Source organism: Oryx dammah, unplaced genomic scaffold (assembly GCF_014754425.2).
Source record: "Oryx dammah isolate SB20612 unplaced genomic scaffold, SCBI_Odam_1.1 HiC_scaffold_3, whole genome shotgun sequence".
Taxonomy (NCBI): Eukaryota; Metazoa; Chordata; class Mammalia; order Artiodactyla; family Bovidae; genus Oryx; species Oryx dammah.
In genome coordinates, this window is record NW_024070187.1 from 109,953,284 (window position 1) to 109,967,541 (window position 14,258).

The 14,258-nt window shown below is 47.1% G+C and overlaps 1 protein-coding gene and 1 non-coding gene across 7 annotated transcripts in view; both read right to left on the reverse strand.

Moving 5' to 3' along the window:
* The window catches only part of PROM1 (prominin 1), a 142,492-nt gene that overhangs the window by 24,925 nt on the left and 103,309 nt on the right, over positions 1–14,258 (reverse strand). For all 6 annotated transcript variants that reach the window (XM_040237564.1, XM_040237560.1, XM_040237563.1 and 3 more), the window contains 3 exons: positions 11,654–11,717; positions 7,825–7,984; positions 4,740–4,892 (listed from right to left, as the gene is read on the reverse strand). In XM_040237564.1, coding sequence (XP_040093498.1) covers positions 4,740–4,892; positions 7,825–7,984; positions 11,654–11,717 — 377 coding nt within the window. The remainder of the gene's footprint in view (positions 1–4,739; positions 4,893–7,824; positions 7,985–11,653; positions 11,718–14,258) is intronic.
* Positions 7,559–7,665, reverse strand: LOC120862331. Its single transcript, XR_005720758.1, has one exon. It is a non-coding gene; the product is annotated as a U6 spliceosomal RNA (small nuclear RNA).

Below are 14,258 nucleotides of genomic sequence, written 5' to 3' on the forward strand. Positions count from 1 at the left end.
ACTTACTCATTCCACCTAGTCCACATATAAAAGGACTGGGACGTCAGCTTTTGGCAGGTTAACCTCGGTTCAGCCTACCCAGAGATGCAGACAGGAAGTGCACGGTGCATCTTAAGGGGATACTTGGCCCTGGGTCCCTGGCCTGCCTGCAGCCCGGCACTGTGGTGCAGATGTGGACCTGGGGTCACCTGAGGCTGTCCAGTGAGGAGGAGGCTATTAAGTTGGTGTCCGTGGAAAATGCTGCCTGTCCTATCAGCAAACAAAAGACGCTACACCCGCGCCAACGGTGAGCCCTGGGGGGTTCAGTATAGAAGCAGGATGCCCCCGCCATCTAGCCACCCCCCGCTGTAGCCACCCCGAAAGGATGCCCCCTGCAGACTCGGGAAGATAGCTGAGGCGCTCGTCGCAGGGATGATGTCAGTGGGCCCAGACTATCTGGCTTTCTTTTCTTTATTTTTTGAGATGACTCTGTAGCCACGCCGCCTGCCTTGTAAGATTTTATTTTTAAGTTGTAGAATGTTGGGCTAGTTACAGGTGTTCCACAGCAAAGTAAATCAGTTGCGCCTACACGTGTGTCCACTGTTTGGTTTTTTAGAGTCTTTTCCCATATAGCCCATTACAGAGCACGGAGTCGAGTTCCCTGCACTATACAGCAGGTTCTTATCAGTTATCTATCTTATATACCGTAGTGTGTGCGCGCGCCTACCCCACCTCCCTTTACTCCCCGGTAACCATTCGTTCGTTTAGCCCATTCGTGACTCTATTGCTGTTTCATAAGTAAAAGTTCATTTGTACCCCGTTTTGTCAGAGTCCACACAGAAGCAACATCATGGAACATACTGAGTGAAGTCACTCAGACCCAGAGGCCAATCCCATGAGGTTTTCTTTAGTTAGCACTAATCTTCTGGGGCTCAGAGGACCAGATCTTTGTCAGAAAAACTCCTCTGTGGCCGGGCTCCTCCCTCACCTCTTCAGAGAGGTTCCCTCAGAGCGACTTGCGAGGCTGTGTCCTGGCCTTAAGTCCTCAGTTTTGTCCGCCAAATACAGAGTAAGTCTCAGCTTTTAGGGGGTGCGTTTTTTTTCAGTTGGCAGCAGGAAATGTACTCTGGGGAGTCTGAAAGGGGCAGATGTATTCAGATATTCAGAGGGATGCAGACAGGGAAGTGCGATGAGGGACAGCCCAAGACGGAGGGCAGGGGCGTCCAGCGGGGAAGCCGGGAGGATCCCCAGAGGGAAGGCCACTGAAGGTCTTTAAACATCGGAGGAACACGCCCCGACTTCTCTCTGTAAAAACAAGCCCTCTTGGCTGCGTGTGAAGGGTGGATGCACAGGTGCCCACAGTGGAGGGTGTCAGGGAGCTGGCTCTTTCTGGCCCCAGATGGGGGCCTGTTGCAGCTGGGAGTGGTGGAGTGGAGTCAAGGGTGAAAGAGGGCTGAACCGGGAGGAAGACACAGGAGGATACGGTGAATACTCGTGCGCTCGAGGGGAAGGGAAGGGGACAGGAAGGGTGCACCAGGGCTCGTCCGAAGCAGGCACAGGGAAAGGGGGAGAGGATGGACTTTTACAAGGTCCTGTTTTCTGGGAGACATGGCGGAGGAGACGCTGTGCAGATGCAGTTTGGTGTCTGGAGCACAGAGGCCTGGGTTACAGACCTACTTTAGGGAGTCAGCGGCTTAGAAATGATGACTGATCCTTGGGGCTGCAGGGGAAGGCAGGGGCAAGCCTAGGACTGACTGGGCCTGGGGGGACCTCACCATCTGAGCAAGAAGTGGTAGAAAGACAGTCAGCAAAGGAGACCAAGGTGGAGGCTCAGGAGGGTGGGAAGGAAACCAGGAGGGTGTGAGGTCACTGGGAGTTAAGGCGTGTTTACAGGAGGGGCAGCTGTTCCGTCACTGCTGTGACGTTCGAGAAGGACTCAGAGAAGTCCATTGGACTGGAGACACAGAGGTCACTGCTGATGTGACAGTGACCGGCAAGGAACCACGGTGGCTCGGGCTGGACAGGAGGTGGGAGACCAGGAAACAGGCAGCAGACGCAGGTCTTCATTTCGAGACGTCTGTGCAGAGAAGCGAGTTAGAGGGGAGGACAGGGTGTCCATGGGGTTTCCTGTTTTCATTTCTAAAGAGGGGAGAGCCCTGTGGTGTGGCGGATGGATGTTCATCACTGCACCCCACTCAGCCCCTACAGTGCTCCCTGGAGCCTCAGAAGACACAGGACCACAGAGAAGCCAGGACTCCTCCTTTCAGATCTTTTCACTCGGATCCTCCCGGGAGACAAGGACTCTTGCTTGGTTGGTAGAGAGACCATGCTCTTGACTGGACAGTATCAACCACTTTCAAACAGCAGGTGGTGTTTTGGCTTGAAGCTGAACTAAACGTACTCTTTCTCATTTTTACAAGTGAGTCAGTGATTAGAAGGAAGAAACAGCACTCTCCTAGTTTGATGAGTCCATCCAGTTGTTGACCAGATGTCTCAAAAGATGCAGCATTCTGCCAAGCATAACAAAGCAGGCCATACTGAGGGGTGGGCTTCAACGGGACAAAAAAGAAATTGCATACACCCTCAGGGTGCAGACCACCCAGGACGCATCTGACAGCAAGTGATAGCTACCAGCCTTTCCCCTACTGCTGAGATGGGTCCTATGGCTCCTAAGTCATAGGTTTACATGTGACTCTAACCCTTTAGGGATCCCTTAACCTGAGATGTGAGTATTACATCCAAACTAAAGTGGCTCTCAGCCTCCCATCAGTTTGCTCATGACTCTATTTTATTTTATTTTTTTGGAGCTAGATATCACATTTTTTTGCTTTCATTCCCCCCCAAAAGTAGAATAGACTTTTATGAAAGTTGAACCTTTTCAGAGCAATTTACTTCCTCCCTTCAATAATTAAAAAGATGCATCAACAACACATAAATCCACATGAAAATACTGACAAAATAGCCAAGTGATAGGATTATTAAATTTCGAACATTAAATTAATCTTCTGTCTGTAGCTGTGGACATTTAAACAAAAGGCTGGGCAACTACACTCTTCCTTGTTGGCTTAATTCCTGAATTTTAGGCATGTGAGCAAGAAGGCTTTTCCGTGGGTGGAACTCTGTCCAGCTTTATCCAGTTCTGGCAGACTCCCATGTCATTAGCTTTAAGGTTCTTTTTAAAACTTCACTTAAAAAAAAAAAAAAAAAAAAAACCACAAATGAACCTAACAGAAAGACTCACAGACATAGAGAAAGAGTGGTGCTTGCTTGGGGAAGGGGTAGGGCAGGGAGAGGGATGGGCTGGGAGTTTGGGGTCAGCGGATACAAATTATGCCATTTAGGATGGATAAATAACAAGGTCCTACTGTATACACAGGGAACTATATTTAATATCTTGGAATAAACCATCACTGAATAGAATATAAAAAGGAATGTATACATGTGAGTCACCTCGCTGTACAGCAAAAATTAACACACTGTAAATCAACTATGCTTCAATAAAACAAAAACTGATGTGCCTGTATTCACGTGAATAAAGGCTTGTACTACAGTGAAGCCTGAAGCTTTACGCAAGCGGCCTTAACTTTAGAGTCACAGCTCATAAGTAGCCAGATTATTATAGTGACCCAAAGTTTAAAAAAGCAAATTAATGCATGTCACTATAGACACAAGTAAAGAAATGGCTATGGTTTTGGTTCCCTATGGCCCCAAACACCTCTTCTAAATCTTAACCCTCCCCTGGAGCCTCATCACCACCATCCCTAACTCATTCCCAGGAGTTTATAGGAAAAGAGAATATCACAGAGCTTCCCCTCTGGGGAGCATTCCGAGCTTTTACCCCTGGTCACTGGTTTACATTTCTGGCTCCACCTCCATGTCCATCCAGCACACGCCCCCTCTGCTTTGTTATAAGCTAGTAAACGGTTTTCTTTACAAAGATAGGAACTTGGACGCGAATCTGACTGAAACAGGGATAACTGCTCCAGTCTGCAGTCACGTTTAGCACCTGCTGGTACCTCATATCTGATCCCATCACTAACACAGGCGACCGGTCTAACTCCCAAGGCTGCTGGCTCCTCAATCTCTGTTCTAAATCGAGTCTCTAGAGCTTCAGAGTGAACAGTGTCTGCTCTCAGATCAACCTTCAGGAAGTATCTGGTGAACGCATGGATTGGTTCAAACTGATAGACAGACAGATAGATGCTGTTGTTTTTTAGTTGCTAAGTCATGTGTGAGTCTTTTTCGACCCTGTGGACCGTAGCCCGACAGGCTCCTCTGCTCATGGAACGTCCCAGGTAAGAATACTGGCGTGGATTACCATTTTCTTCTCCAGCGGATCTTCCCAACCCAGGGATCAAACCTGCATCTCCTGCTTTGGCAGGTGGATTCTTTACCACTGAGCCACCAGGGAAGCCCAGAGAGAGAAAGACAGATATGGGGGAAAATGATGAGAATTAAGAAAGCAAACTTGGAAATAATTTCCTGATAGCTGCTTTGTGGAGGAGTCTACCATACACACATGAATATGCATATAAACATGGACTTTAAGCTTGTCTCTCAAAGTGCCACCGACCTAGTTTCCTTGATTTTTACGCTTAATGGAATTTCCCAAACCAATGAAAGCATAATCACATCAGGTCTCCGCTGTCTGTCGCTGGAACCCAGAGTGCTTGGCCCGGAGGCCACCGGGTCCCTGTCACACCACGGTCCCCACCCTGTGTTTCCACCCTTTCACAGACCAAGGAAGGACCGAGACTCACACCATGAGAAGGAGGCCCCCGGTGTTCGAGACGCAGCCTCGTCTGGTTGGGGTGGCATTCTGGTCATAGCCCAACGTGCCACACAGCAAGCCCAGGAGGTAAAAAATCAAGATGAGGGTCAGCAAGCAGCAGACGACCAAGCAAGCCAGCCACCTGGGAGAGCAAACACAGAGCAGGCACACGTGAGCAGTGATGTCATCGCAACGCAAGAGTGCTGGATCCGGGCTGGAGGGGTCCACGCTACCCTCGGCAGTCAAACATCAGAGTCCTGCTCATTCCTCAGAGGGAGAGCGCGCTGTGAGAAGACCCCTTTCCGGCCAGAGTCCTCCAACCCAACCAAGTCAACATTTATCCTGGTTTCAAAGAGCTCTCAAAGGTCATGGGATTATCGCTTCTTTCCCTTCGCTTTAATCCACCGGGCCCGGAAGCAGGGTTGACTCAGCCTCTCCAAGGCAACTGACAACCTTGCCCCTTAAGGCTTTTCAGTTCTCTCAAGGTTCCTGAGGCTATAAGTGTGGATAATCAGGGTGTTAGAGAAAAGGGTAAATGATGGTTGGAATGCTGCGTATTCAGAGAGTTATTGAGGGTGGACCCAGGACAAGCCAAGCTTAACACTGACTTACTTCCCCCACCAAACACAACCACAACCATGCCCCTTAAGGTTTTTCAGTTCTCTCAAGGTTCCTGAGGCTGCAAGTACTTATTATAAAGAAGACGAGACGCAGACAGATCATGATAGACAACAGATAAGAATTTGGGACTGGTTCTCTGGTCTTTTATCTAAAATGTTTTGTGATTTTAGGAATAGTAGGGACAGGGGGGTGGGGAGTAACCTGTGTTCCTTACTGAGGCAGATACCTTCTACTTGATGAGTGCACTGAACATTTTAGAAATTTTCACATCAAGTGAGAACAGTGCATGCTCAGTCGTGTCCGACTCTTTGTGACCGCATGGCTATAGCCCGCCAGACTCCTCTGCCCATGGGATTCTCCACGCAAAGATACTGGAGAGGGGTGCCACTTCCTACTCCAGGGGACCTTCCCGACCCAGGGATCCAACCTGAGTCTCCGGCATCTCCTGCACTGGCAAGGCGATCCTTTACCACGAGCACCACCTGGGAAGCCCTGAGAATTTTAGGCCCATCCCAAATCAAATGCCTGCTGAATGGGGTCTCAGTGTTATGGGAGGTCTTGTGAGGCACTTGAGGATAAGGGATCCTCAGTTAGGTCTTGCTGGCATTCCTCGAATGTACCGCAACCCAGAAGCGTTCAAGGGTAGAAATACTTCCCAATCTTTATAATGCTAAAAACCAAAGTATGTACTCTGCAACAAAAGCTGTCACTGCAGTTTTTCATTCAGTTAAGAATAAACTCAATCATTATTAATAATGGGCTTCCCAGGTGGCACGAGCAGTAAAGAACCCGCCTGTCAATGCAGGAGACCTAAGCGAAGAGGGTTTGATCCCCGGGTTGGGAAGACCCCCTGGAGGAAGGCAAGGCCCCCACTCCAGTATTCCTGCCTGAAGGATCCCAAGGACAGCCACCTGCACCTACTCTGTGACGTTTTGTGCCAGATCCTGAGGATACAAATTTAAATAAGCCATGGAATCTGGCCTCAGGGATCTTTTACTGTTAATGCATGCCTCATTTACTTTGTTAAATTTCTTTTTAAAATAAGCTTATAGCCTCAGGGTGTGGGAGGAGGAAGGGAAGGGAGCTGGTAGGTAGACAGATCTTTGCACCATTCCTCCCATCTGTACCACTCTGACTTCTAATGAGATTTCAAGTCCATTGGGAAAGGGTCTTTCTTATGTTTGTCTGTAAAGTGTCTACCTACAATGGGGGAGACCCGGGTTCAATTCCTGGGTTGGGAAGATCCCCTGGAGGAGGAAATGGCAACCCACTCCAGTAATCTTGCCTGGAAAATCCCATGGACGGAGGAGCCTGGTGGGCTGTAGTCCATGGGGTCGCAAAGAGTCAGACACAACTGAGCGACTTCACTTTCTATTCTTTGTTCTGACACCTGCTGGGGTGGCCAAGCCACATGGTAGGAAAAGGCGGGCCGATACACAGCGATAAGTAAGGGCATAGTCAGGTGGGAGTTGAAAACCCACCTTTGCCACATTGTCCTCAGTCTTGAATAAGTCACTTCACCTCCCTGAGTCTCAACAAAACAGGGTTATAAACAACACAACCCAGGGGGTTCCTGTGAGATGCCACCTGGAGAGCTCCTGGTGGGCACACTGCGACTCTTCCCTAAAGACTAGCAAGTACTGTTATTGTCTTACTATTTATCTTGTGCTCCTGCATAATAAATATTCCAAGTAGGGATGGCAGTCTCTGCAATCTCCTGGGTTTGGGCAGCTGGAAGAGTTCCAGTAGTGGTTGTGGGGCTGAGCCTTTCAGAGCAGAGATCCCGTCTTACTTCTCATGTGATCCTGGAGATCCCGTGAGTCTCTCCTGTTCTGTCCTCCCGGAGCTCTCGTCTGAGATATGCCCACCAGCATCTCCCAGGACCACACCCTACCATTAGTGTTTTTCTAAAGGACAAAGAGCTGGGATCCACAGCAGCTTCAGACAATCCGCTGGTTTCAGGGATGCTCTTTCCATAAGAACCAACCTCTATGTATTTATTTTATATATGCATAAAGAAAAAAATATTATCTGAATGCTCTAATTCCTTTTAAATTTTAAAATCCTGTTACATACCTTAGATAATTATAACCAAGACTCTGCAAGCCATCAAAATTGCAAATAATTGACTTGGCTCAAGAACTTCCAGTCTTTAATATATATATAAACACACACATACATATATACATACGTATGTAATGCTTCATGAATTTTCATGTCATCCTTTCACAGTGGCCATGCTAGTCTTCTTAGCATGGTTTCAGTTTTAGTATACATGCTGCTGAAGTGAACAACTTTTTAAATGAACTTAAACTAGGGTGAACACATATCACCTTATGGCCTCTTTGTACAATTTGCTGTCTTAAGATGATCCTGGTTATATCGTCAGATTTTCACCCCACTCCCCAGCAAGTTCCACGCTCGTAGTGGAAAAGCTCAAAGCGGGCACTGACCTGTATGAATCGCATTCTTCCATAGTGGGTAAATAGTGGAGGATATAATCTTCAGAGTTATTAATGTAACGGACGAAACTTGACAGTGTCTTCTGAATAGGAATCTTTGTGCTTATATTTTTGACATCAGATTGAATGGAATTCAAGGTCTTTTTAAACTCTGAAAACAAAGACGCCTCAGTTATGCATTTTCATGGAGGAGACAAGACACTCAGTTTTGGGACTTAACTGAAAAGCTTGAACCACTTTTAGCTCCTCCCATGTTACGCAGATGTTCAAAATATGAGCAGATTCTACGACAAGCATGAATGCAGCCAAGTCTCTTGAAAAGCAACTGTTTAACAAAAGAGCAAGCTATGAGAACTGACTTAAATGACATGGTGTGAAATCAAGCCAGAGTTTTCTTCTACTTATTTCACTTAAGAAAAGCAGAATGGACCAAGTGACTAAACTGTACTTACTGTGTGCCTACAGCAGGCAAGGCATTTGTACATATGTTACCTCATTTCTCATTCCTGATTCACTAACAGGGATGCTGGGCTCATAGGGGCTAAATCACTTGACCATGTGTCTGTTTTTCAGAAAGTACTAAAAATGGGATTGAAAACTCAGGTTCACCTACCTGTAAAGCTTCTGTTAAATGATTTTGAAAAAAAAAAAAACACAACTATTTAATAATATAAGAATCCCTCCATCTACAAAATAGCACTGAGGAACACAGTAATTTTCCAGGAACAATTTTTTGAACACATGACCTCAAGTGACATTTTTGTTAAAATTGTATTTGATTCATACAAATTGAATCTTGCTAAAGTCTACCTGTGTCTCCTGCATGCAAAAAGCAGTAATATTCCCAGTGGTCAGTTTCTACTAACATGCATCCTAATCTCTCAGGGAGGTTATGTTACATCTTTCTGGAATGTGTGTGATGATCAGGGCAGGTCCTGGGATCAAAGTCAGCAGGGGTGGGGACCGTGACCACTCACTAAGACCTGAAGGGGGCCTCATCCACAGTGATTCTTGACGGGGGACATCCCAGAAACATACTCATCGGTCAAGGTCTGCTGATTCTGAAAGGCAGACACACGTCTCTGCAGTAGTGGAACCAAGACTAGCAGGTCTCAGGATGCGATCCAGGGCTCCTGGTGAACTTCTGGGAGCTGGGAGCACCATCCGAAAGGAAATGATGTCACACTGGTGGAAATTTTTTGTTTGAAATTGTGTGGTTCACCTCCGTGTGAATCCTCAGGAGCTCCTAGGAGTCAGAGTGGGTGGACGTCTCGTCCACATGACTCATGCCTAGAGACCCCAGGACCCTCCACCCGGAGACTCTGTAGGTCTCTCTTTTTTTAATTAACTAGTGTGTTTATTTTTGATCGCCCTGGTCTTCGCTGCTTTGCGAGGGCTTCCTCCGGTTGAACGGGGGCTACTCTTCGCTGAGGCCTGCAGGCTTCTCGTCACGCTGGCGTCTCTTGCTGCAGAGCACAAGGCGCACAAGCTTCAGCAGCTGCAGCACTCAGGCTCAGTAACCGTGGCTCACGAGCCCCAGAGCACTCTGTTTTCAGGCTCTTGCAGGACCAGGGCTTGAACCCATGACCCCGACACTGGCAGGCAGATTGTTATCCACTACGCCACCAGGGAAGTCCTCTAGATCTCTTTGTTCACCCTGAGATTTCTGGGGGTTGTTACACATGGCATCCAACCAGTCCATCCTAAAGGAGATCAGTCCTGGGTATTCACTGGAAGGACTGATGTTGAAACTGAAGCTCCATTACTTTGGCCACTGATGTGAAGAGCTGACTCATTGGAAAAGACCCTGATGCTGGGAAAGATTGAAGGCGGGAGGAGAAGGGGACGACAGAGGATGAGATGGTTGGTTGGCATCACTGACTCAACGGACATGGGTTTGGGTGGACTCCGGGAGTTGGTGATGGACAGGGAGGCCTGGCGTGCTGAAATTCATGGGGTCGCAACAAGTCGGACACGACTGAGCGATTGAACTGAACTGAACACATGGCATATAGATACCCCCTCTCCTAAGCGCAGTTTCCTCGACTCCGAATTGGGCCCCTTCCGCTTCTTTGCTGTGTTCCTCTCCACACTCCGCAGCCTTGGTGACTCTGTACAGAGCTGCCGCCCTCTCGACAAATACCTTCTTCCAGCTTCAGTTCGGACATTGCTTCCTCCAGGAAGCCTTCCACTATTCTCTCTGGCCACTGGATCCCTTGCACACACCTCACCAGGTTCCCAGAGGGTGGTAAAAGCCAGCTGTAGGGTTCATGCCCAGCTGTAGGGTACACAGGGGTCATGCCTCCCTTACCTCCCATCCCCAGAACCCAGCAGCAGCGGGCACACAGCAGGCAATCATGGGCACTAAAGGTTGTTTGGGAAGGACATGAAAACCCTCACTTGTCTTCAACCTGGGGGGCGGCAGGGGGCGCTCGCTCAGTCTCAAGAAAACTCTGGCTCGTGTTCAGGTGATGGCAGTGTGTACACCCGGCCTCGCGCATGCAAACTGCGCGCCTTGCTTGGCCAGACTTACAAGGGAGGGTGGCATGTATTGGCAGAGGAGGTCCAGGAAGAAGAAACAAAGAGAGTAAACACAGAGATTAGTAAGCAAGTGGCTCTCAGATGTACAGTGTGGGTTATCCCTCAGATGCCGGCATAGGAAAGCCAGAACTCTGTCTTGAATAGGTCAGTATTTTAAACAGAAGGGAATCTTAAACAGAAGGGAAACCACAGAACATCCAAAGCACTATGTAGTAGGAGAAAATCCTTTTTACTCAAAGTCTTAATGGGCTGAAAAAACAGTATTAGGGAAAAATAAATAAATACCTCCAACACAACATTTTAAAACCACCCCAGCAACAGGCCTTCCCTGGTGGCTCAGCTGGGAAAGAACCCACCTGCAATGCGGGAGACCTGGGTTCGATCCCTGGGTTGGGAAGATCCCCTGGAGTAAAGGAAAGGCTACCCACTCCAATATTCTGGCCTGGAGAATTCCCTAGATAGTATCGTCCATGGGGTTGCAAAGAGTCGGACACGATGGAGTGACTTTCACTTCACCATCAACAGATAGAAAGAAGCACTAAGAAGATGATTTAAAGAAAGAGAGTGGATAGCCTTACACAGCTTCAGAGATGTGTCCCCTTAGCAGACAGCCCAGGGGACTCCACACTCTTGCACAAAAAATTGTTTATACTGTGTCCTTTCTCTGTACTTCACCCTAGGTATGACCACCTGAATTCCACCTGTGACTTGGTTGCTTGAGATCAGTGGGATTCTCTTGACATCACTTCTGCCTCTCCAAAAGTGTAAGCACCTTAAGACCCTAGGGCAGCATGACGTCAGCCTCCCTAGGGCAGCATGACGTCAGCCTCAGAAGCAGACCAATGTTTTCCTAAAGAGACAAAATAAGTCCCTAGACAGAGCGTTCCTTTTAAAAAATCAATTTTAAGCTCTTTTAGGAAATACATTTACAGTGAAAACAACCCAGATCTAACCTTCCAGACCGTAAGCTATGCCTGCTGTTGGCTCTTACAGCGTCTGCCAGGTTATCATCACCATCTGACCCTCAGCCCTACAGCTTCCAGCCATAGGAGGATGTTAATCTGTGTTTAATAGAAGCATTATTTTTTTAAATTGACATCATTTGGTGAAGGTAGCATTACTGAAATACTCATTATTTAGTTTTGTAGTTTGGGGTTTTAGTGAGAAAATATTTTTTTTTTTAAGAGGGAAAAAGAACAATTCTTAATAATGCATTTCTTTGTGCTAACCAGCCAACTCTTAACAAGGAGATACAATTACTTCTAACTGGCAATCTCACCTGTTACGAAGTCCCTGGTTTGATTTTGCACTTCCTCAGGTATGTTAGAAAGAGATTCATTGGCCTAAAGAAGGTTCAAATAAAATCATTATACAGAGTAAGTAGAAGAGCATTTCACAGTATTCATGTTCAGCTTAGAATGGAACAGAGAAGCAAAATTCAACCTTTATCTTAAGGATGAAATGATCACGACATGGTCATTAGAAGTCTAAAAAAAAATATTCCCCTTTAGAGAGGACTTGCTTTAATTTGTATCCATTAAAAGTTTTTAATTTTCAGTTCATGTTAAATGTTTCCATGTATCTATCCCAGTGTTTCTCAGCTGGGGGCAACTTTGTCCCCCAGCAGATACCTGGCACTGTCTGGAGATGTTCTGGTTATCACAACTGATAATGTCCCTGCCATTGTCGGGCATCAGCCAGGGATGCTAATAAATACTCGACAGTGTACAGGACCAGTCCGAGTGCCCTGCGGTTAAGAAACCCTGATGTGTACAATGTACCACATGTAGCTATGAAGTGAAACTCTAAAAACACGATCTTATTTTCCAAAGCAATTGCATGATAAAATTGGAGATCTAGTCTCAGGGAGAGCAGTAATGTCCTAAAACACAACTTAGAAAGAATACAGACTAGTGAGGCTCAAATGAAAATCAAAGCAGCCATGCCACGCTCTCTCACTCTTGGGCTAAATCCATGAAAGGACAATGTCATTATTTCCGAGCAACTTACCTAAAGAGCCAGACTTCTGTCTAGAAGGGGTTTAATTTGTGTTCCTTAACTGTCTGCTGGTGTATTTAGACATCTGTTAGGGAACACTGTAGTGATTACCACCTCTTACGAACTGAATGTCTGTCCCCCTGGAATGTATATGTTGAAATCTTGACCCCCAAAGTGATGAAATTAGGAGGTGGGTTCTTTGGGACGTGATTATCTCATGAGGGTGGAGCCTCCATGAACGAGATTAGTGCCCTGTTAAAGGGGACCCCCGGAGAAAGCAATGGCACCCCACTCCAGCACTCTTGCCTGGAAAATCCCATGGACGGAGGAGCCTGGTGGGCCGCAGTCCATGAGGTCGCTAAGAGTCGGACACTGAGCGACTTTACTTTCACTTTTCACTTTCATGCATTGGAGAAGGAAATGGCACCCCACTCCAGTGTTCTTGCCTGGAGAATCCCAGGGACGGGGGAGCCTCATGGGCTGGCATCTGTGGGCTCGCACAGAGTCGGACACGACTGAAGCGACTTAGCAGCAGCAGCAAAGGGGACCCCAGAGAGCTCTCTCTACTTACTGAGGATACAATGTGAAGACCTAGAAGAGGTCCCCCTTATCTGAACCCAACCAGGCTGGCAACCTTATCTTTGACCTATAGCCACAAGAACTGGTCAGAAATACACTTCCATTGTTTATAAACCGCCTGGTCTATGATATTCTCTTATAGAAGTCCAGGCTTCTCAAGTGGCTCACTGGTAAAGAACCTGCCTGCCAATGCAGGAAACATAAGAGACGTGGGTTCCATTCCTGGGTCAGGAAGATCACCAGGAGAAGGAAATGGCAACTCCAGTATTCCTGCTTGGGATATCCCTAGGACAGAGGAGCCTGGCATGCTGCAGTCCATGGGGTGGGAAAAAGTCAGACATGACTTAGTGACTCAACAACAACAATCTAAGTTACAAACTTTATAAGATTTGTGGTGACAATAAGTTCCCACTTTAGCTTAGCAACACTGATGCCATAAAAAAGAACTTCATGACTTGCGTTTCCTCAAAAGCAGCTAAGCCACCCAGCACACTGGTACTTGCAGTGGCTTTGGTACACCTGACCTCTACATTTATCTGTGTTTGGACTTGGGGAGGTCAACCATCACAAGAGGTTTAATGTCTAGAAAAGGATTTACAGATCTTCTGATTCCATTCCTTCATTTAACAAATAAGATGACGTCAGAGTGCAGAGACCGAGAGTTTCTAACGACTTGTCTAAAGGGACACTTACTTTGTTAGCACATGTAGATGAGTGTTTGATAGACAACTGATCACTTCTTTTATGTTCATGCTTTAAAGGATGGAGTTTAGAATAAAGCTATTCTCTCCCTCTTCAGCTCTTGGGGAAATTCCAGTATTCTGGACCAAGGTGGTCCCTGTCATTTTTTAGGGTTTAAAGTCTTGTGGGACAACCAAGACAGGAAAGCAATAGTCACTGTGATGAGGAACTTAACAAAGAATATTTGCGATGCTCTAAGAGTGTATTAAAAAAGGGTTCTGATCTGGTCAAGATGCCCAGGAAAGGCCTCATTAAGAAGGTGAAATACAAAACTTCAGGTTGCTACTAGTAGCCCAAGAAGCTGGGCAAAGGACAGGGAGAAAAAAAGAAAATGCCAGGCAGAGCACACAGTCTGCACATGAGCAGAAGTGAGGAGGGGCACCACACAGCTGCCTCCCTGGCAGAGTGTGAGAGCGCCTTGAGTGAGAACCAGCACAACGTCCGCCGTGACACCCATCTGGTCCTGGAGAACAATATCCATCACCCTTCTTGGCAGCTCGGCTCCAGAATGTCTCTGCTTTTTCGCTGTTACCTAGTTACTTATGCACTACTCTACTCTTGAAAAT